Source organism: Camelus dromedarius, chromosome 15, assembly GCF_036321535.1.
Source record: "Camelus dromedarius isolate mCamDro1 chromosome 15, mCamDro1.pat, whole genome shotgun sequence".
Classification (NCBI taxonomy): Eukaryota; Metazoa; Chordata; class Mammalia; order Artiodactyla; family Camelidae; genus Camelus; species Camelus dromedarius.
Genome location: NC_087450.1, coordinates 20,034,172 through 20,057,672, shown reverse-complemented (window position 1 = coordinate 20,057,672; position 23,501 = coordinate 20,034,172). Strand labels below are relative to the sequence as shown.

Genomic DNA, 23,501 nt, shown 5'->3' with positions numbered 1-23,501 from the left:
ATATATAGGCTCCCATAAGACAAAAAACGTGTTTCAAATCATCTTCCAAGCGGTAAACTTGGAATGACAGCCCCACCGGCTTAAGAGGGGACCAAACGCTCCTTCGGACCTGCGTTTGCAACCCGAACTCGTTCGAGCGCCCCTGTGGGCGGAGCCACCGGAGCCTCCCGGGACCCGAAGGGGAGGGGGCGTGGTCGAGGGCGGGTCCAGGCCTCCAGAGGCGGGGCCGCGGCGGGCGAGGGGCAGGCTGGGAAGCGGCGCCATATTGGCGTCGGCCGCGCTGTATTGTCATAAATAGAGCCGGTTTTGTGGTGTTTTCACTACTTGGTTGTATGCCTCGGTCGTAGGAAGTGAGGAAGTGAGCGAGCAAGCGAGCTACAAGCGAGCGGAGGAAAGTGGATAGGAGGGGAAGGGAAGAGCAAGAACAGGACTCCAGAGCGAAATACACTCGCCGCTGAGGGAGACGCAGGAAGCGATGAAAGAGATGTCTGCGTAAGTGGTGGGGGGCGGCGGTTGGGGGCGAAGCGAAACCTTGTGGGCTGGGGTGGTCGGCCCGGGACCCCGTTTCGGTTCCCTGCCCCTCGCACTCTGCCCAGAGCTCTCCCGGGTAGTCTTCTTTCCCGCTCCCGGCCGGTCCGCAAGGGCACCTCCCCTACAACTGGCGGCTCACCTGGCCACCCCTGCACAGACTCGCGGACTCCGGGAGTCTCTTCTACCCGCGGCTGTCCCACTTCCGAGGACGCCCCCAGACGAGGTTGCGGTGGGAGAGAGGCGCGTGTGACCGTGGGGAGAAATTGTCGGTCACTCTCCTGCCCCCAGCACACTCTGAGCCGGTCTCTGCTCCTGTCTGCATTGGCGTAAATACCATCCCCCTACCTCCCCCTCCTCCCTTCCTGACCGGCTGTCTCCAGGTCTTCAGGAGTGAATGACCTATCCCAGCCCACGGGTTTCTCTTCAGTAAAGACTGGTCTTTTCACCCCTCCCGGCCTCCCCACCTATCCACAATCTGCCTGTCTATACCTCCTGCTCACACTTGGATAAGTCAGAAACGGTGTCCGTGCTTGGCAAGATTGTGTGGTAGCTTCTGACATTTTGGCTTATTAAGAAATAATTTAAACATACAGAAAAATGCAGAGAATAACATAAGCATCATTTGTGTACCCATCATCCTTCTCTCCCAAAGCATAACGTTCCGTGTGTATGTGTTGTGTACATACATATCTTTATTTAAAAGAAACGAAGCATACCCAATACATCTGAAGGATCTTCCTACCTCCTTCTCTGGTCCCATTCACCTCCCTCCCCAGAGTTCACCACAGTTGTGAATTTGATGTTTATTGCTGTGTGGGGTTTTTTAATGCTATTACTACATATGTATGTGTCCATAATAACTGACATTGTTTTACTTGTTTTTAAGCTTTATGTAACTAGTATCACACCTGTCATTGAGCAACTCTAGTGTAACATAGTGCCTTTGAGATTTGTCCATGATAATATTTTCAGCTCTAATTCATATTAACAACTGTGTTGTATTCCACTGCAGGGATACACCCTGATTTAGTCCTTTTCCTGTTACTAATTATTTTAGATTATCTCTAAGTTTTTAATGTTACAGTGTGGCAGTGAATATTCTTGTACCATGTCTCTTTGTACACCCAAGAATTTCTCTAGGGTGTTTACCTATAAGTGAAATTGATGAATTGAAGGGAATGTGGGATTCTATTGCTTGCTTTTGTTTTCCTGTCTAGATGAGGGAGGTTCAAAACCATGAATTTGGAACTGCTAGTAAGGACCTTGAGAGCCAGCTTTTTCAGCATAGAGATAAGAAAGTGGGACCTAAGATCATAGTTGATGTCAGGCTTAAGTGAAGAAAACAAATAACTAGAATCACAAAGTATTAGAACTGTAAACTCTGATTCAAGTAAAGGATGTTAATGTAGGTTTCTTAGGGACAAATCTAGTTGTGATTTTTTTTAAATCTGGAATATTTCACAAGGACCTTCTAATGGGATGTTTTTGTTTCTTTCCTGAGTGGGGGGGGGGGGAACCGTTATTTTTACTTAGAGCTTTCTTTCAAGTGGCTAGCTGCTTTTCAGAGATTGTATGTAGAAGGTACTTGACTTAAGTCTGCAGGGTGTAGTGGAGGTGGCCCTGGACCAGCTCCCATTCAAGCTCTTTGCATTTTAGCTGAGTGGTGTTGGCACAGTTGTCCTGATGCCAACACAGGCAGCTTTTGGCTTGAAAAGACATCCTAACCATGAAAGCTTGAGGCAGTATGAATAGCCCTTCATCAACACAAGCACAAAATATCCTTTTTTCTGTTAAAAAATAGTGGGGGCCCCAACTATTAGCACAGAGTAAACTTTTAAGGTAGCTAAATTAATGAGTGGATTGAGAGGTTTGATATATCAGTATATGCTTTAAATTTTTTATGCTATTTCATTTTTCTTGAACAGAAACACCATGCTGGACAGCCAGCGTCAACAAAAGCATTATGGAATCACTTCTCCAATTAGCTTGGCATGTCCTAAAGAAATAGATCATATATACACACAGAAATTAATTGATGCCATGAAACCATTTGGAGTATTTGAAGATGAGGAAGAATTGAACCATAGGTATGTCATTTAAAAATGCAAAATATTTTATAGTACATTATTTAATCATTAATTCAATAAACATATATAAGTACCAACGATGTCCCTGCCTAGGGATACAAAAATGACAGAGAGAAAACTTGGCCCTCCTGGAGCTTATATTTTAGTTGGAGGTTAGAGCAGGAGACTAACAATTGGCCGAATAAGTAAAATAAATAGTGTTACACATAATGAGTGCTACTGAGAAAAATGAAGTTGGGAGTGGAGGTTGTCAGGGAAGGCCTCATTGACATTTGAGGGACATCTTGAAGGTGAGGGAGGAGCTCTGAGGGTTTGAGGGAAGAGCATTCTAAGCAGAAGGCTTGAGGTGGGAGTGTACGTTGTTTATTTAAGAAATGCACAACAAGGTAGCCTCCGCTTATGTGAAGCAGAGTGGATAAGAAGGGGAATGTGGGCTTAAAGAATATGAGATCAGAAGGAGCTTGGAGGGAAAGGTCGCTTAGGACCTTGAAAGCCATTATAAAGGTTTTGGCTTTTACTCTGAGTGAGATGGGAAGCTGTTAATGTTTTGAGCAGAAGATTGACATGATTTACTCATGTTTAACACAGTCACTCTGTCTGCTTTGTTGAGAATAGTCTGAAAAGAGGTGAAAGGCAAAAGCAGAGAAACTAGTTAGGAGGCTATTATAATAACCCAAGGAAGAAATGATGGTGGCCAGAAATAGGAGGGTGGCAGTGGAGGTAATAAGTGATAGAATTCTTGATATATTTTAAAGGTAGGGTTGTTTAATGACTGTGGAATGTGAGAGGAGAAGTGAGAAGGGTCAAGGATGATGCCAAGATTTTTGGTCTCAGCATCTCAAAGGGTGGAATTCCATTACCTGGGGAAGGCTGAGGGAGAAGCAAGTTTGGACAGGTCAGGAATTCAATTTTTTGTATGTTATCTTTAAGATACCTGAACCCTTTTTCCTTTTTTTTTTTTTTTTTTTTTTCTTAAATCTGAATTTGGATATTGCCATTGATTGCAAGTTTGTTTTAATATCGAGTTGGTTTTTGTAAGTGAATTTTTAATAATTATCCAGTAAATTATTTGCCCATGTTTATTATCCGAAAACTTAACTGTCAATGAGAGAATGCTAACCTCTATTATTACCACACTGAATTGTCATTCCATAGTAAGGCCAAGAAAGTTGACAGTTCATTTGGTCTCTGCAGCCTTATTGAAGGTAATTTTGATTTTTTTATAAGGCTTTTTGATTTCTGAAAATAGCTCTAAGACCAAAATATTATCATCACATTTATCATCTCTTTGGAACTCTTAGGAACCTAATAATGCCAAAGAGATGTGCCATGTATCAACAGATTTGATAGCATCAGCACATATATAATATGCTTTTACTCTAGCACCAACACAAAGGTACTGCCTATATGTTTAATTACTTTTTAAAATACTGTTTGGTTTTGGTAGGCTTTTTTTGTTTTAATCTGAAACTTTTTTTTTTATTATAGGCTGGTTGTTCTTGGTAAACTGAACAATTTAGTAAAAGAATGGATTTCTGAGGTCAGTGAGAGTAAGGTAAGACTCTAAATTGAATTCATAGTTTCATTATGTCTTGGTCATTAGTCTTATAGTAAGGTGTAGGAGTTGAGAATAATCTGAGATACATTAAAACATGGCTCCTTTGTGTACTTGGAAATGAATTGGTCTAGACAGTTGAGTTCTAAATGAATGAGCATTTACCCCAGAGGTAGCACTGTTTAGCTACAGTTCCACATAAATATCTCACTTGACTCGCATGTGGTACACCAAAATTTAAATATTGATTTTACTTTAAAAGCCAGATTTCAGACTTCTTGTGAAATACCAGGTCTGGCAGCACTGGGCCTTTGTGCAAGGCAAGAAGAAGCCTGAATGGAATTGGCTCCTCCCCTCCAGTGCTTCATGGTCCCCACTGCTCCCTGCTCTCTCTGACACAGCATCTGTCATTTATCAATCAGTTTCTATATTTATTATGTGTACACTTTCCTCATTTGTATACCTGCCTGGCCCTTGAGATACAGGAGTTGACAAACCCTAATCTGTAATTATGCAACTTCCCCCCCTCTGGTAGCTTAACTGTTTTTCTTCTGAAATTGATTACATTTTCTTGCTTCCTTAGAGTATTTTGAACATAATCGAATTTTTGTTTGGGAGTCATGACTATGAATATTATTTTACTGGCTGTAGTAAAATGAGGTAGGGCATGTTCAACTGGGTAATACTGTTTGCCCCTTCACTGAGTGGCCCACTCTGTTGTATTTAAAATTTTTTGTTTGTTTTTTCAGTTTTCCCATCTCTCCCTTAACAACAATCAGCTGAAAGTTAATGTCTAACAGCAGTAGTGTGTCTCTCTGTAAAATCCTTTCCTAGCCATTAATCTGCATGGATTTAGAAATCAGATAAACACCTGTTAGCATTCTTTCTTTTACAACTTTTATCACTTCTTTCTGTACCTATGATACGTGTATAAAATTGGTTCTTTTGAACAGTGGGCTCTGAATAAGGTTATGAGAGATTGCTGAGTCTATAGTTATTGAGTTTAAATAATGGTCTTTAGGCTATTTACTTTTGCTGCCAAACGGCTATCTGGCTTGTTTCTGAGCTCACAGCAGGTTTATCAGTAGTTGAGGTTTTCAGTTAGGAATTCTGAGCAGGTGAAAAAGACCTGGCTTAACTCACCTGCACAACCTCAGGACAGAGCTGAGGCATTAAATTAAGTGTTGGGGAACCTGTTATCTCTCTCTATTATCAGCCCATAATTACTATGGGTATGCAAACCAGATACTCAACTTGCTAGAATTATTTTAAAATCAGAGTAACAAGCTTTATGATTTCTTGTGTGATCTTTATGTCAGCTGTTGTGGTTGTACATTCTGAGATGCGTCAAGAGACATTAAGTGTTAGTATTCACAAGAGAGGCTAGATGACTTTATTGAGAGATGCACCTAATTTTACTGTGTGGTTTCTTTACACCTAAAAGAAAAATCCAGTAGAATCTGTTCCAAGGTCAAACGTTTTTTTGTTTTTAATTATTTTTAAATTGCTTTTTCCTATCTATGGCCATGCCACCCTTAACGCCCCCAATCTCATCTGATCTCGGAAGCTAAGCAGCGTCGGGCCTGGTTAGTACTTGGATAGGAGACTGCTAGGAATACTGGTTGCTGTAGGCTTTAAAAAAAAAAAAAGAAGGAAATTGCTTTTCCCTCATTTTATTCACATCACTGCTTTAATTTGCAAAAACCAGTAGCTTTAATTTTTAGGCATAAAACCATTGTTAAAAATTTTGAGACTTTACTACTATTTGGCCTTTTTTTTAAGCAAAGAAAATGAAATACCTACTTATTTTTAAATTTTTTAACTGGTTTTAATGTCTTCCTTTCCATAGGTAAGGTGATTGATTATTTTCTATATCATTACAATTCCCTTTCATTTATATATATTTTAGTTTGGAAAATATCTGAAGGATTTGAGTTAGATCAAAGATCATTTTAATATTCTACACATAGTTGGAATATTTAAACTAAATAATCTAGAACTCCAAATCAGATCATTTCAGTTAAATACTATGGTTTGTGGTGAAGATATTTTACTGTGATTCAGTTTATCACTTTTTCATAAATCATGCAGGAATCATACTTTTCAAAGTACAAAGGTAAAACTAAAGGGGCTGCTCTATCCTTTTGATTCATGTTAGTCATCAGTAATTTTACTAACTTTTCTAGCTATAAAATTATTTGTGTTACTATTGAAACATTAATATCCATTAAACAGGAAGTAACAAATATATCCTGTTATGCAGATACTTTTATTGAAGTTAATTAGCAGATACTATTCTTTGGAACTTGGACTGGGCATTTTGGGGAGGTAAGAGAAGTAGTAAATATAGTTCTCACTTTCAAGGAATTTAAATATAGTTGAAGAGATGGGACCTACAGGGGGAAAAAAGTCAATAAATATAGCGTAAAGAGGTTAAATATAATAACAGTAGAGGTGCACAGTGGGGAAAAGAGCTTGTTATAATGGGGTAGATAATCAAAGAAGGCTTCATGAGGGATGTGGAACTTAAAGTGAACTTTGAAAAACAGTATTGAGATACCCAGAGACGACGACATGTATTTGAGACAGGGGAAGTGGCAAATGCAATGGGAAAGAGACCAGGTTATGTAACACGCTGGCAGTTGGAGTTCCAGAAAGGATGACCAGGAGACAAGGCAGGAAAGATCCATAACAGCGTGGAAGTTCTTAGGCTGCAAGGATCAGTAGTCAGAGAAGAATGCATTGGCAGGTTTTGAACAGAAGACTTGTGTAATAGAATAATTTAAGAACATGAGCCAGTGAATTTTGTGAAAAATGGAATAAGAAAGTAAAGATTAAGGGCAAGAAGATAGTTTCTGATACTATTAAATAGCCCAGAATGGGGCTGGGTGGGGAGGAAGTGATATATGAGGGAACTAAGAATTGGTAAGCCAGGAAGAATAATAATGACTTATAGGTATGGGCAATAAGGAAATGAAGACCAGAAATAGAGAAGTTAGGAGGGATACCTGGTTTATCATAGGAAGAATTTTGCTAGGTTTCAGGCATGGACATTGAAGTGGATCAGAAAATCTGAATGAAAAACATCCGATGAGTGGTTAGAATTGGCGCTAGAGAGAAGTGAAAAGTAGCATTGTAATTCTGGTACAACCAGAAAGATGTTAATTGAAGTTGTTAGATTAGCTCTTACAAGGAGATCATGTCAGGAATGACCCCACTTTCTTGGAGAAATATTACAGAGCTAGAATCAAGAAATTAAGTATATCTGTCACAGAAAGTAAAGGGGAGATGGTATTAGTCAAGAGTATGATAACTATAGAGAGTTGAAAGCGCATTACTTTGGTAGTTAAGAGTTGCTTGGTGACGATTAAGAGTGATTGAGCCAAAGACAGGCAGTTGGAGGGGACAAGTAGGGTTAAGGGATAAAAAATGTTTTTCTTAATATAAAAATGTGTGCATGTATACTGGACACAAATTTGTTTTGTCTTTCCTCTGGGAATACCTTCATTACTTAAGTTGGAATCAAAAAAGCTCTCCAAAGTTGATAAATGTAGTATCTATCAGCATTTAGGCAATTTTTTTTTAAACTGGGGTATAGTTCATTTACAATATTATGTAAGTTTTAGGTGTACAACATAGTAATTCACAATTTTCAAAGGTTATACCCCAGTTACAGTTATTATAAAATACCGACTATATTCCCTGTGCTGTACAATATATCCTTGTGGCTTACTTATTATATGTAGTTTATACCTCTTAATCCCCTATTCCTATCATGTACCTCCCCCCTTCCCTCTTCCAACTAGTAGCTACTAGTTTGTTCTCTATATCTGAGTCTATTTCTTTTTTGTTTTATTTACTAGTTTTACTTTTTAGATTTCACATGTGATACCATACAATATTTATCTTTGATTTCACTAAGCATAATACCATCCAAGTCCATCCATGTGGTTGCAAATGGCAAGTTTTCATTCTTTTTTTTACGGCTGAATAATATTCCTGTGTGTGTACGTGTACACATGTACACTACATATTTATCTAGTCATCTGTTGATGGACACTTAGGTTGCTTCCATATCCCGGCTATTCTAATAATACTGCTATGAACATTAGGGTGCATATGTCTTTTCAAATTAGTATTTTTGTTTTCTTTGGATATATACCCAGAAGTGGAATTGCTGGATATGGTAGTTCTATTTTTAGTTTTTTAGAGAACCTTCATACTGTTTTCTACAGTGGCTGCGCCAATGTACATTCCCACCAACAGTGTACAAGGGTTCCCTTTTTTTCACATCCTTGCCAACTTTTGTTATAGTATTTAAGCAAATGTAATGCTAAATAATTTGAACCATTGAATGCCTTTTTAAATTTTTTGTTTCATTTTAGAATCTCCCACCTTCTGTTGTGGCTACTGTTGGTGGAAAAATTTTCACTTTTGGCTCCTACAGACTTGGAGTACACACCAAAGGTAACTACTTTTCTATGTTTTACTGATAAGAACTTTCAATAGTAAACTCTTACTATCTCACTACTCAGAGCTAATCAGTGTTTAACATTTTCCTGTACTCATCTTACACACTTTCTTCTATACATATGTTTGTGTATACAAAAACATACTTAATGTACTCTTTTTGATAAGAAATACTTTGATTTGCAGGAGCTGACATTGATGCACTTTGTGTAGCTCCAAGACATGTGGAGAGATCTGATTTTTTTCAGTCTTTTTTTGAAAAATTGAAACATCAAGATGGCATTAGAAACTTAAGAGTAAGTATCTTCTGGCATTTAATATTTTTAATTCGTCAGTAAATAACTGTAAAAGCTAGGGCTTATGATGATTGACATATTTCTTAAGAAATTGCTGTCTTGTTAATGGACAACAATTAAGAACATGGGCTTTTTAGTTTCACAGGCCTGGGTTGAATCTAGAGTCTACCACATATTAGCTCAACGATTGTGGTCATGTTACCTATTCTGTCTGAGTCTCAGTTTCCATAGCTATCAAATGGAGATCTGGTGTTAACTTTCTTATAAAGTTTTTTTGAGGATTGATGAGCTAATTTACATAAATTGTTTACTATAATATCTGAAAAATGGTTGATGCATATTAAATGGTGGCTGCTATTATGTATAAGATTCAATTGGTATAACTATAAGTGTATATCTAGCCATTCATCAGCAAGTAAGATTTCAGCACCAGTGATTCATCAGATACTGGCCTCTTAGTCCCATAAATACAGTAGTGAACAAGGCATAGTTTATAGGAGAGAGGAATTGAGGGGACTAAACAAACAGGTGGTTTTAATGCAGTCTCTAGTGCTTGGATAAGGTGAGGGTCAAAGGATCTGTGTTACTTGGGTGTCTGGGAATGAAGAAGGTTAAGAATTTGTTCAGTTGGGGAATTAAGGAAGATGCAGGGAAACATTTCTACTAAATCCAAACTATGTTGTTTTTTGTGGGGTTTTTTGTGGATTAGTCGTGAGATCTGATTATATTTTAATTTCTAACACTAGTGCTCTTTGTAAATAATCAGTTTTCAATTTAACCTCATCGAATAGTAAACACCCAGATGATAGCAGTTCTGCCTGCCGGTTTCTACTGAATATTTTTAGGAGGAAAATAATTTGATAACTACTGTCATGGGCATTTTGTGTATCTTAAATAACACAATCACGTAGTATAAGTACTTGCTTACTCAGAATGAGAAACCAAGAAAATTTAAGAATTCACATTGGTATTTGGGAAGGATAGAGAAAGGATTACACCTTATTTGTTACAATTGTTTTCTTCTTTTGTAGGCTGTAGAAGATGCCTTTGTGCCTGTTATAAAATTTGAATTTGATGGAATTGAAGTAAGTGTTAAATATTTTTCTGACTTTACAGTTGAACTATTTAACATATATGGGTTTTTTCCCTTTGTGTTTTTGTCTTTTTTTTTTTTTTAAATCAGACTTACATAGGCACATATTTTAAGGAATCAAATAGTCTAGTAATGGTGAGTCCTTCCTCACCATGGAAAATGAACCAACCTCCATCCCTACCCCCAACAGTTTTATACATATCCTTCTCATTCCTATAGTCTCCTAAAATAATTATATTGTAGTTCTGATTGGAGTGGTATTCAGTGTTTATATTATTGTGGTCTTATAAAAATAATGTTCAAAACTGAGCACAAAGTGTACTAGGTTAACATTCTTTGCTGTGTGGCTTTTGTTTTCTTGGAAGTTAATTATTCTGTGTTTTATTTGCTTGATTTTTACACTTACGACTAATTCAAACTAAGTCTCTCTTAGTTGTCTAAATCTCCATTAGAGATGTTCTCAGATGTTCTGTCATTATCCTCTTGAAAAAATATCTCACTGATTCTTCTCACCTGTTCCAATCCACAGATTGTTCTCCATGACTGATAACACAGCTGTCATTTTAACATCTTTCTTCACTCATCCTGGGATTTCCTTTTGCTTCTTTTCCTTCTTGACTTACTCTCACTTTAATGGTGCTTATGTACCAGCTCCCTGAAAAAGAGCACATATTTTTGAGATCTTGCATGCTTAAAACTGTCTTTATTCTGTTCTCACACCAAATTGATAGTTTGGCTGAGTGTAGAGTTCTAGGTGGGAAATAATGTTTCTCAGAATTTTGAAGGCCTTAATTACTTCATTGTCTTCTAGCTTCTGTGCTCTATTGAGGAGTATGATGCCAGCTTGATTCCTCCTCCTTTGTATTTGACCTGTTTTGTCTTTTTGGCCACTTATGTAATCTTTTTTTTTCCCTTCCGAGTCTTCATAGTTGGAAAATTCATAGTAATATACTTTTTGTTTTGGTATGTGTCTGTTCAACCCAATATGCTAAGGTACTTAGTAGTTCTTTCAGTTTGAAAACTCCTGTCCCTCAGTTCTTGGAAATTGTATTGAATTCTATTGTTTTCTGCCTTTGTTTTCTCTCCTCTTTCTGGAATTCCTAATATTTGTATGTTAGACCCCCAGAACTGCCTCTTTTTTTTTTTTTAATTTCTTCCTTCCCACTTAGAACCACATCTTCATATTTTTGTTCTGCTTTTTGGGGTTTTCTCATCTTCTAAAAACTTTCTCTAGTTTTTCATTTCTGCCATCATATTTTTAATTTCTCAGAACACTTTTTTATTCTGTAAATATTCCTTTTTATTTATAAATTTATTTACAGCCTCCTGTCCTTATTTCCTAGATACACAATTTTTTTATCTCTGCTTTCTTAGATCTGCTGAGTCAGTTGCCACCTGTCCATCTGCTTCCCAGCTTTCATAGTTTTTTCTGTTGTCTCCTGTTCTCTTTGATCTAGTGAGTTACACCTTTAAAAACAAAATAAAACTAAACAAAAAACAAAATGAAATTTTGCTGGTATTTTAGTGGGGTTTCAAGAGGGAGTGAATGTAAATGTGTTGGATCTGCCATTTTTATCTAGAAGTTCACTCATAAGGTTTCGATTTTTTTTTTAATGCTTGGCATATATGCTAAAATTAAAATGCTTTCCCTTAATTTAAAAATTATTCTCCCAAAACTTTGCAGTGATTTTCCAATGTGATACTGCCTGCATAGGCCTTTGGAAGTTTTGGTAAAATGTCCAAACTAATAATTAGAACTTTTTACATTTTTTTGAGGTGGGAAGGGGAAAATGGACTAGAAGGAGAAAAAGTAATATTTTTCTCTCTCTTTTTTCATCTTTCCAAAGATTGATCTAGTCTTTGCAAGACTGGCAATACAAACCATATCAGATAATTTAGATCTAAGAGACGACTCTCGACTGAGAAGCCTTGATATAAGGTGTATTCGCAGCCTAAATGGTAAGCTTCTAAAAAGAAATCTCAGATACCTGCGCGAAAACAACTAGACAAATAGAGATCTTTTTGCAGAACCATTCATAGACTTTTAAAGGATTAGTCTAAGTTAAAAATGATGTAATTTTCTTTATACAAAAATTTGATCACATTTAAGCATCTTTGAAAAACAAATTTATTTGAAATATTTATGCTTATAGTAGTGGTTCTCAAACTTACCGGTCTCAGGACCCCTTTATACTCTAAACATTTTTTTAAGAACCCCCCAAGATCATCTGTTTTTGTGAGTTATATTTATCAATGTTTATCATATTAGAAATAAAAACTGGGAACTTTTTAAAGTATTTATTCATTTAAAAATAACAATAATAAACCTATTATAAGTGAATATAAATACATTTTTATGTGAGAATGGCTTTTTTTTTTTGCATTTTTGCAACTCTCTTTAATATTTGACTTAATAGAATACAGCTAGATTCTTATATCTACTTTTACAGTCAATCTCCTGTAAAATTTTGTTTTGATTGAAGCATAGGAGGAAAATCTGGCCTTTTAAAGATATGTACTTGAAAAAGGGAGGAATATTTAATAGCCTTTTTAGATAATTGTGGGTATTCTTTGACACTACACCAAAATTTAACCAGTGACAATTTCTTTTTTCCTTTCAACAGCTTTATTGAGGTAAATTACATACTATAAAATCCATCCATTTTAGGTGTACAATTCAGTAGTCTACTATATTCAGAGTTGTGCACCACAATCCAAATTAGAACATTTTCAGCATTCTCAAAAGATCACTCATACCCATTTGCAGTCATTCCCCTTTCCAACCCCCAGTCCTAGGCAACCACTGATCTACTTTCCATCTCTATAGATTGACCTTTTGAGGACATTTCATATAAACCGGGTCATATAATACATGGTCTTTTGTGTCTGGCTTCCTTCACTTGGCGTAATGTTTGTGAGGTTTATTCATGTTTGTAGTGTATATCAGTAGTTTGTTCCCTTTTTTGCTGAATAATAGTGATCTTTTAAAAATGTTAATTAGAACGTCAAATCTAAAACCTGTTAACTTTTTGTACTCTGCTGCATTAAAATCTGTCTTATTCTTTGACTGAATCTTCTACCCATGCATGATTTTGTATTTTCATGCCTCAGTCATTTGGAAAATACTGACTTACAAAGTTATTTGGCTCTTCTAAATGTTAACACGTTTCATTATAAAATACTTTTTAATCACATTCATTAATATTACCACCAGTCTCATTAGAAAAGTCTTTAAGTCTTGGAAAGCTGCAAGCTCATTGTAGCAGATACTAGTTGTCCAAAATTCTATTTGTTTTTATTTGAGAGTTCAAATTTTTATTACTGGCAACAAATTTTGTCTTTTGTTTTAGAAGTGAGGAGCTCACTTTTGTTCATCTTTAGGAAATGTCTGCTGAATACCCAAGTATGGGTAACCATAGTTGTCTCTCAGTCATTATTTCAAGTAAAATTGGTGTTCTTTGAAAAAAGCAGATAGTTCAGCTTGTCTTGAACACATTCACACATCACACATGTTCCTTTCCTGTTTTCTGACTGCAGACTTGTGGTGAAAATATTGTCTACTAGTACAGTTTGTTGCCACGGCTTTGATTCACTGCTAAGATATCAGCAGTTTTACTCATCACTGGTTTGGCACCATGATACAAATGTTAAACAGTGAAATAGGCAAAGAAAGCATAATATTATTATAAACACAGGTTTGACTTAATAGATACCCAGGAGTCCACTGACTGCACTTTGAGAACCACTAGTTCATGGTATCTTGTTTGACTTAATCATTACATTTTGCTGTACTTCCAGAGTAGAACAGTACATCACAGTATTTATGGATAAGCTTTGTATTAAAGCAGTAAGTTTTATAACTTGGAGACATTTGATTAACAGTAAAGCCAAATGTGGAAAAAAGCTAAAAAGATATTCAAACTCATCTCATTTTAATATTGGGTTGTATTACCCATGTGCTTTTTAATTCTTTACAAGCAAATTGATTTCTCATATGTAAGTGCTAAATTTAAAGTACGCTGAGAAATTAAACCTCACACTTTATCTTTGATATTTTTAGCATTTGAGAGTTGAAATTAGAAGGATGTTTGAATTGACTGGGCTTTGTTGCATAATGAAAAATGAATGCTTTATATTTTTCAGGTTGTAGAGTTACTGATGAAATTTTGCATTTAGTGCCAAATAAAGAAACTTTCAGACTCACCCTAAGAGCAGTCAAACTGTGGGCAAAACGTAAGTATCCCAAGTCTTTTATGTTTGCATTATAAAATTATAATTTTCAGTTGTTAATGGTAGAAGCACATATGAAAACTCCTGAACCTTTTGATACCACAGGGGATTGAGGTCCATTAAGTTTTGAAGAAGCTGTTTCTTTTTCAGGCATGCTGCTTATGGTGCTCTGATGTGTGACTCTACCTTTTTCTCTCGTGGGTGAAAACTAGAAGCCCCAGACTTTACATCTTAGGTTTCAGCCAGGCAGTCAGAATGAGTTAGAATTTGAAGAGTAAAACCCTTCCTTGTCTTCAAACTCTGTATGGGCAGGACCATCTTACTATCTTTGCCTTCCCGTCACCAGCAGAGAGTCTGATGTATAGCAGTAAAATCTATTAAATGAAAAACCTACAGTGATAGTTTTAACCTTTTGTTTTTACCTTATAACACTTTTCTAATAAAGCCTTGAAATACACTAGTTTTTATATATAGGATATGGTTCATAAAAGACCCAGTCCTGAGCTGGCATAGCACATTTTGTATTATTTTAAATACATTTAAGCAGTGTTGCACCTCTGGCACCAGGTTTTACATAGTCTAAAACAGTGCTTTCCGATAAAATTTTTTGTGATGATGGAAGCGTTTCTTATCTGTGCTGTCCAATACAGTAACCTTGTGGCTATTGAGCACTTGAAATAGCTGATGAATTTTTAAATTTTATTTAATTTTAATTAATTTAAATGTAAAATTAAATAATATCTAAGAAGAGTAAAAACATGTCCTCACAAAACCCAGTACACAGATGTTCATTGCATTATTAATAATAGTTAAAAAGTGGTACAAAAACAACCACAAAGTGTGGTATATCCATAATGTAGACTATTATTTGGCAGTTAAAAAGAATGAAGTATTGATACATGTTACAACATAATATGAACATTGAAACCATTGTGTTAAGTTAAAGAAGTCAGTGTGCATATTGTATAATCCTATTAATATGAAATGTTCAGAACAGGCAAATATATAGAGATAGAAAGTAGATTAGTGGTTGCCTAGGTCTGGAAGGATTGGAGGGAAATAGGTATGTGACTGTTAGTTTTCTTTTTGGGGTGATGAAAGTGTTCTGGAGTTGATTACAGTAATGATTGTACAACTCTATGAATAGACTAAAAACCACTGACTTTTATACTTTAAATGGATGAATCTTTTAAATTTTTAAAAAATTAGTTTCAGGTGTACAGCAGTGATTCGGTTATACACATACATACATACATATTTTCTTTTCAGCATCTTTTCCAATATATGTTACTGTAAGAAATTGAATATAGTTCTCTGTGCTATACAGTAGGTCTTTGTTGTTTGTATGTTTTATATTTAGTAATGTGTCTGTTATAAGTAGATGAATCTTATGGTATATGAAAGGTATCTCAATAAAGCTTATACCAAAAAATAATTATATATAGCCACATGTGACTTATGGCTACCCATAAGAACAGTACATATCCAAGAAGACCTTAAGCAAGTAGAATGTGTCCTTGGGCTCAATTGTATAGTTAGGATAAAGTAATTTGTAGTAAAGGGATATCATGAATAATTTGGTTTTCCTTATAGATTAAATTTAATACCATATTCTGTCAATTCTTTGACGCATGTTTTTCACATTTAACATATTTGAAATGACATTTTGTATTTTTTCTCTCGCTTAGTGAGACATAAAATAATCTGTATTATATAATAACCGAGGGCATCTTGTTTTGATGAAATAATGGTAATGCTTTTTCATAGATTGCTATAAGAAACAATCATACGAGAAATGAGTATTATCAGTGGTGTAATGTACTTTATGGAGAGGTATACAAATTTTTTCAGAATACTGAAGTTATTCCCCAAGTTTACACTTGATTTTAAAATGCCCATGAATGTGATTACAGTAGACCCCCTTGTGTGCCATTTTGCTTTCCACAGTTTCAGTTACCTGTGGTCAGCTGTAGTCTGGAAATATTGTATTGAAAAATCCAGAAATAAACAATAAATAAATTTTAAATTTTGATCTCTCACCAACCTGCCTGGAACAGGGAGGGTACTGCAGTACTTGTGTTCAAGTAACCCTTGTTTTACTTACTAGTGGCCCCACAGTATAAGAGTAGTGATGCTGCCAATTCCTATTTGCCAAAGAGAACCTGTAAAGTGCTTCCTTTAAGTGAAAAGGTGAAAGTTCTCAACTTAATAAGGAAGGAAAAAAATCACATGCGAGGTTGCTAAGATCTGTATGAGAACCAATCTTGTATCATGAAATTCTGAAGAAGAAAAAGGAAATTTCATGCTAGTTTTGCTGTCCCACGTCATACTGGAAAAGTTCTGGCCACTTAGTGATAAATAGTTAAGATGAAAAGGGCATTAAATTCGTACAGTGAGATGCTTTGAGACAGGAAGAGACCATATTCACATAACTTTTATTATAGCATATTATGTATTAGTTTTTATTTCTTACTGTACCTAATTTATAAATTAAGCTTTATCATAAATATATAGGGGGGGGTGTATACACACAGGATGGAGATCTATCTATAGATAGATAGATAGATCTCCATCCTGTGTTTCAGGCATCCACTAGAGGTCTTGGAACATATCCTCACAGATAAGCGGAAGTTGTATACAACTGAAATGTTTTTTTCTTCTCCACTTATGAAACCTCCAAGTATCTTTCCTCCTCCCTTTCATTTCTCTCTCAACCATAGGTATTGATAGGTGGGAATTCCAGTGTCATATCAGGAGAGGCCAGTTACACAGTCAGAACTGAGGCAGGGAACTAAGATGTCTGTATTGGAGGGCAAAGTAGTGGGTAATATGGGAATCACAGAGTGTACACAAAGACTATGAGCTTAGCATGAAGGTCTGCTTATTAATGTTAATATTTCTATAAGGGAAAAAGAGTTTTAAGCATATTTTAGAAGGGAAGTTATATTGTTCCTTATACTTGAATGTTATGGACAGTAGGTCCTAACAATAATTAACATCTATATTAAATTTCTAGGACGTGGTATTTATTCCAACATGCTGGGATTCCTTGGTGGTGTCTCCTGGGCAATGCTAGTTGCAAGAACTTGCCAATTATATCCAAATGCAGCAGCTTCTACTTTAGTTCATAAGTTCTTTTTAGTTTTTTCCAAGTGGTAAGTATTCACATGCATATTTTTATTATTTACTAACCTCTACCTATATGTAAATTTGTTTGGAAATCTAACAGCTATGCACAGACTTTCTTCCATTCCTTTTTAAAGTCAAGTTTTAAAAAATCAAATTTGAGACAATGATGGGACACCATATGGTGCTTTCTTCTAGAGGGTCTGCAAATGTGGGCCTTAAGCTTGTGCAAGTGGCATTTGCTCTGCCAATTACTAGCTACATAGAGGTTAAGATCTCCTCATATGTAACATAGAGATGATAATCCCAGCTACTCCATGGATTTATTAGAAGTATCTTTCAGTAAATGTTAGCTGTTGCTGTTATTAAATTATCAGAGTTAAATCCATGAAAGCAAAGAGAAGGAAAGGAAAAATTCAAGTTTAAATTAGTTACAGCTAAATGGGCAAAGCAGTATTTTCCCTTTCAGCGAACACTGCTTTAAAATAAAGCAGCTTTTTCCTTTGTCAGTTTCTTTGTTTTCAGTATCAAATACTCAGAGCATTTGCTGTGTGACAGTTGGAGTGGAGTCTAATGATTTTAACATTTCACATAGTTCCTGAAGTGAGGTCTTAAGTGAGTTAATTTGCCTTTTTCTTGTTAGGGAATGGCCAAATCCTGTGCTGCTGAAGCAACCGGAAGAAAGTAATTTGAATTTGCCAGTTTGGGATCCTCGGGTATGTGACTTACTATAGAATTTCATTAAACTTTTTAGCAAAAGGACCATTCTCTAAAGTGCAGTCTAGTTAAGGATAATTCCTCTTGTCCCTGCTCATCTTCCTTCTGTTTGGTTTTTTGGGTTTTTTTTTTTTTTTTTTTGGTGGAGATGATTTGTACTTCCAGTGCTGATCCAAATGTTATGTCATTAAAAATAACCCATATAAGACTTGAGTGGGTGTATCAACCAAGATGTCATAACCCATTGTTAAAAACTATCTTACAAGTAATTAGTTACTAATAATAAAGTACTGAAGTATATAAAAGGTTTACTTTGCAGTGCAGTTTAAAGCAGGTTTATGGTTCCAAGATAGCATAACTCTCACTCATCTTGCTTTCAGAGCAAGTGCTCATTCCTCTGAGTAACCTGGGGAGGTCATCTGTTGAACAGGTGCAGAAAGAGGATTGAGAACCACTGAACCTAGATAATCCTTTTTGCACTTATGATACTGTATTTCTTTGGTTCTAAAAGACCATTGTTTATAAGCTGCACCGTCAGTTTAACAGCTTTTCAGGGAAAAAACAAACTTCTGCAGAGTTTCCTTTGACTTATCAGACACATCTGACTTCAGAAACAAATGTAGTTGGGGACGGGAGATGTACTTCTTAGAACTGAGGAAATGTAGTATTAAATTTATATTTCATATTCTTCAGACTTTTGGGGAAATGAAGTGAGGACAACTGAAATAGGAGAATAGATCAATTATTCTGCTTCTAATTTCACAGGTAAATCCATCAGATAGGTATCATCTCATGCCCATAATCACCCCTGCCTACCCACAACAGAATTCTACGTATAATGTGTCCACATCAACTCGAACAGTAATGGTAGAAGAATTTAAACAAGGTAAACGTGTTAGCCCTTATTGCCCTTTACATGTTTCCACAAGTTTTTGGTTGACAGCAGTTTTATTCTCTATTGCAGTTATGTCTGTTTTTCTAAAAACTTTCAAATGTGTATTTATTTTTTTAGCAATTGGTTTTCCAAAATATGTGATAATATTAAGACCAAAAATGGAGCCACCCCAGTTGAGCAGAAATTGACTTTTGTGTTCTAAGAACAAGCATAATAAATTTACACTTTTTTTTATACTCAGGGATTCAATGGGGTTTGAAGTTTGGGTGGGTAGGAGGATAGAGGAGCTGATAATACGATGGTCAGTTTTCAGAATCAGTGTCTTGTCTCTGTCTCTCTCTCTTTAGGTCTTGCAGTCACAGATGAAATTCTTCAAGGGAAATCAGACTGGTCCAAACTACTTGAGCCACCAAATTTTTTTCAAAAGTATAGGTACTTGAAATTTTGCATTTTGTGTGTGTATGCATTTAAGGAAGAAGAATGTTAAACTTACAAAGTTAATATACAGTAAATGACAGCTGTCACTTATATTTCAAGTGAAGTAGAGACTAGGTTAGCAGAAATCCTGGGTGATGAGAAAGTCTCTATATTCTAGTAGTATTTAACCCTGTATTCATGTATTTTTGTTTTTAGTGAATTGTTTTTAATTGCAGGTTCTAGAATTAATTTTGTGAAAATCAGAGCATGTTTTAATTTTCATAAATGTATGCCTGTATTAGCTCTTTTGTTCATTGGGAGGGAGAAAGAAAAAGTAATGATGGAAAATCACTGTAACAATGTTTCTGGCTTTTTTTTCCCTCCTGATTGTTTACTGAAAATTCTTCACAGACATTATATAGTATTGACTGCCAGTGCATCAACAGAAGAAAATCATCTAGAGTGGTAAGACATATTTCAGGTTCTCTACTTACTGTGTGATGATAACATTTATCACTTATAAAACACCTTCTATATTTTCAAAATCATTAAATCTAATTGGTGACTATTGTACATGACCATGGAGCATCAGTGTTTAAGAAATGCCATTAAATTAATGTTTCAGATTCAGAAGTGACACAAGATAATGATATATGTACAGATCTTTATCTTTTGTCACTTCTCAGAGTCAGATTTAAGCAAAATTGTGAGGCAGTTTGAATGATTCTGATACCTAGTCTTTTACTGAGTTCTTCATCCTTAGCATCATGTTCTCCCCAAACAAAAGGAAAGACATTATATATATTTTGAAGTTTAGTTGATTTATAATATTATATTATTTTCACATGTATAGCATAGTGATTCAATATTTTTGCAGATTCTACTCCATTAAAAGTTATTACAAGATAATGGCTATCATTCCCTGTGCTATACAATATATCCTTGTTGCTTACCTGTTTTATACATAGTTAAATCTGTTAATCCCATACCCCTAATTTGCCCTTACCCTATTCCCTTTCCCCTTTGGTAACCACTAGTTTGTTTTCTGTATGTGTGAGTCTGTTTCTCTTTTGCATATACATTCATTTATATTATTTTTTAGATTCCACATATAAGTGGTATCATACAGTATTTGAGTTTCTGTCTTTTCACTAAGCATAATCTCGAGGTCTATCCACATTGCTGCAAATGGCAGAATTTCATTCTTTTTATGGCTGAATAGTATTCCATTTTATACATACACATCTTCTTTATCCATTTGCCTATTCATGGGCACTTCAGTTGCTTCCATATCTTGGCCATTGTAAACAGTGCTGCTATGAACACTGGGGTGTGTGTATCTTTTTGAATTAGTGTTTTAGTTTTTTCCCCAGATAAATATATCCAGGAGTGGAATTGCTGGATCATATAGTAGTTGTGTTTTTAGTTTTTTGAGGAATGTCCATACTGTAGGGTTCCCTTTTCTCCACATCTTCTCCAACATTTGTTATTTGTACACTTTTTGATGATAGCCATTCTGACAGGTATGAGGTGATATCTCGTTGTTTTGATTTCATTTCCTTGAAGATTAGTGACTTTGAGCATCTTTTCATATGCCTTAGCCACCTACTGTATGTCTTCTTTTGAAAATACCTATTCAAGTCTTCTGCCCATTTTTTGATTGAGTTTGCTTTTTGATATTGAGTTGTATGAGCTTATGTATTATTTTCATTTAGATGATGGCATGTAAGGTTTCAGAATTTTATGCTTCTCTCAGCAGATAGGAGATATTTTTGGTCAAGGTAGAGTGCATTCTTTCTAGTGCCTCTGAATTCATTCCGTTTGCCCTCCAGTGTATTGACATCCCTAGCTCCATCAGACAGAAACTGTTAGGTTCCCAGAGGTGATTGTGCCTTTCTCAGGTCTGATTTCTGGAAAAAGAAAACACATTACTGTCTTTGTTCCAAGGGTTTAACACTTATTTCATTGAGCATTTAAGAGACCCTGAAAAGAATCCTTTTACTAAAACTATCTAGATCAGGGATCAGAAAACTATGGTCTGGGCCAAATCTAGTCTGTTCCTATTTTTATAAATAAAGTTTTATTGTAACACAGCCACACTTACTCATTTTTACATTGTCTATGACTGGTTTCCTGCTACATGGCAGAGTTGAATAGTTGTGACAGAAACATATGGCCCACAAAGCCTGAAATAATTACTGTCTGGCCCTTTACAGAAAAAGTTTGCCAACATCTCATTTAGATAACACCAAGGAATAACTCAGTGTTTGTATATCTGCTGTTGGAGCACAATTATAATGTGTAAGCTTTTTCAAGTGTTTAAAAAGTGTGAAAATGTTCTAGTTATTCTAATTCATAAAATCATTAATAAGTTAACATTAAGTGACAGCAATCACATTTCTTAAGATAGAAAATAAAGTTGCAGAAATCTCCTGAAGCTTTCTGTATTTTAGTAGTATCTGATCTTATTTTAGTGAATTATTTTTAAAATATCTAGTATCAATTTTGTGAAGATTAGAGCATGTTTATTTCATGAATTAAGTGCCAATTTTTAGCTTTTTTGTTAACAGTTGTATGTTAGTTTTAGCATTTAGACATAAGACTTGAGTAGAAAAAGATTTAGAACCAGATTAACTATAGTTTTTATTCATGTTCCAATCATGACTGTTACGGCCTTAACAGGCAGAGTATTTTAGATTGGGAATGCATTAGATATAGATAAATTCTTAAAAAGAAAGGGAAAGAAACATAGAAATTCACTAACTTATTTACTTGAATGATATTTTAAATAGGGTCCCTTGATATATTGGACTGAATTTCTTAAATGAACATGTAAAGCATCATAGCTAATATGCTGTTTGGTTTACTTGGATGTAGCTTCCAAGTTGAATATGGAAAAATCTTGTCTGTTGTTTTATTTTAGGGTTGGATTAGTAGAATCTAAAATACGTGTACTTGTTGGAAACTTGGAACGGAATGAATTTATTACTCTTGCCCATGTAAATCCCCAGTCATTCCCAGGAAATAAGGAACATCATAAAGAGTAAGTTAATTATTTTTTAATATTATATATCTTAAATAATGTTATCTGACATAGTATTGTTTAAGATCAGTTGTGAAATTGTTACTTAACAGGCATTGATGATGGAGGATGATACATTGTATACTTGAGCATGAGTGGTCATGCATTAAAATGAAGTACATGCTATGTTGGTACCCCACAGACCCCAGCAAAAACTCCATCACAATATTTGGAGTATCTTTAAATATATTTTAAGTAAATCATTTTCAAAGCCACTTAATCTTCTTTATAATAACGCAGGATAACTTAATAGTGTTCTTGGTGTCAGTTTTAAGAATTTGGCCAAACCACTAAAATATGCTTATACTTTTCATAGAGATGAATTTTTAATTACTAAAGAGCATGTGTAAAATTGTGAAAATTAATGGAAATTCTTAAATTTTACTTTATAGCAACAATTATGTATCAATGTGGTTCCTTGGAATAATTTTCCGGAGAGTAGAAAATGCAGAAAGTGTTAATATAGACCTGACATATGATATACAGTCATTTACTGATACAGGTAAGACTTGGTCCTTATAGAGCTGTGATTCTCAACTTTGGCTATAACACAGTATCATCTGCCTAGTATCTGGCTGGCTATGTTTTTTGAAGTTCCACAATTGGTTAAATGAATATAGTACATTTATATTATGAAAATCTGTGCTGCTATTAAAAAAGTAAAGGCATGATAAAACAATTTCCAAGACATATTAGGTGGGGGAGTGGGGCACGATTGCAGACTAGCGTGTATAGTGTGCTACCATTTGTATAAAGAAGTAAAGAAAGAGTATGTGCATGTTTGCTTAAAAAAATGGGGACTATCTCTGGAAGGATATACAGTTTTAAAGAAAGAAACTGGTAGAACTGGTTCTTTTTAGATCAGGGAGAACCAAGTGTGCCTACTGGACTGGGGTGAGGAGACTTCGCTGTATACTCTCCAGCCATTCTGTATCATGTGAATGTGTTAACTGTTTTAAAACAGAAGGAAGACTAAAGAAACTCTGCAGGTGATTTTTAGTG

General features: G+C 35.4%; 1 protein-coding gene, 1 long non-coding RNA gene and 1 pseudogene across 4 annotated transcripts in view; 2 read left to right on the top strand and 1 right to left on the bottom strand.

The window, feature by feature from the left end:
- Positions 1-234: 234 nt before the first annotated feature.
- PAPOLG (poly(A) polymerase gamma) overlaps positions 235-23,501 on the top strand; it is a 32,439-nt gene continuing 9,172 nt past the window's right edge. Inside the window, exons 1-15 of one of the 2 annotated variants that reach the window (XM_064494467.1) lie at positions 235-492; positions 2,457-2,618; positions 4,107-4,158; positions 8,559-8,640; positions 8,830-8,939; positions 9,971-10,024; positions 11,880-11,991; positions 14,176-14,265; positions 17,279-17,417; positions 18,032-18,104; positions 18,871-18,991; positions 19,348-19,432; positions 19,829-19,882; positions 22,341-22,460; positions 22,892-23,001. In XM_064494467.1, coding sequence (XP_064350537.1) covers positions 476-492; positions 2,457-2,618; positions 4,107-4,158; positions 8,559-8,640; positions 8,830-8,939; positions 9,971-10,024; positions 11,880-11,991; positions 14,176-14,265; positions 17,279-17,417; positions 18,032-18,104; positions 18,871-18,991; positions 19,348-19,432; positions 19,829-19,882; positions 22,341-22,460; positions 22,892-23,001 — 1,381 coding nt within the window. In that variant the 5' untranslated portion in view covers positions 235-475. Of the gene's footprint in view, positions 493-2,456; positions 2,619-4,106; positions 4,174-8,558; positions 8,641-8,829; positions 8,940-9,970; positions 10,025-11,879; positions 11,992-14,175; positions 14,266-17,278; positions 17,418-18,031; positions 18,105-18,870; positions 18,992-19,347; positions 19,433-19,828; positions 19,883-22,340; positions 22,461-22,891; positions 23,002-23,501 lie in introns of both variants that reach the window. The other variant, XM_010989758.3, reaches the window with a different exon arrangement.
- On the top strand, positions 5,690-5,807 carry LOC116157551 (5S ribosomal RNA; annotated as a pseudogene).
- LOC105097238 (uncharacterized) overlaps positions 19,418-23,501 on the bottom strand; it is a 71,038-nt gene continuing 66,954 nt past the window's right edge. For both annotated transcript variants that reach the window (XR_010384172.1, XR_004141594.2), the window contains one exon: positions 19,418-21,327. This is a non-coding gene — a long non-coding RNA (uncharacterized LOC105097238). The remainder of the gene's footprint in view (positions 21,328-23,501) is intronic.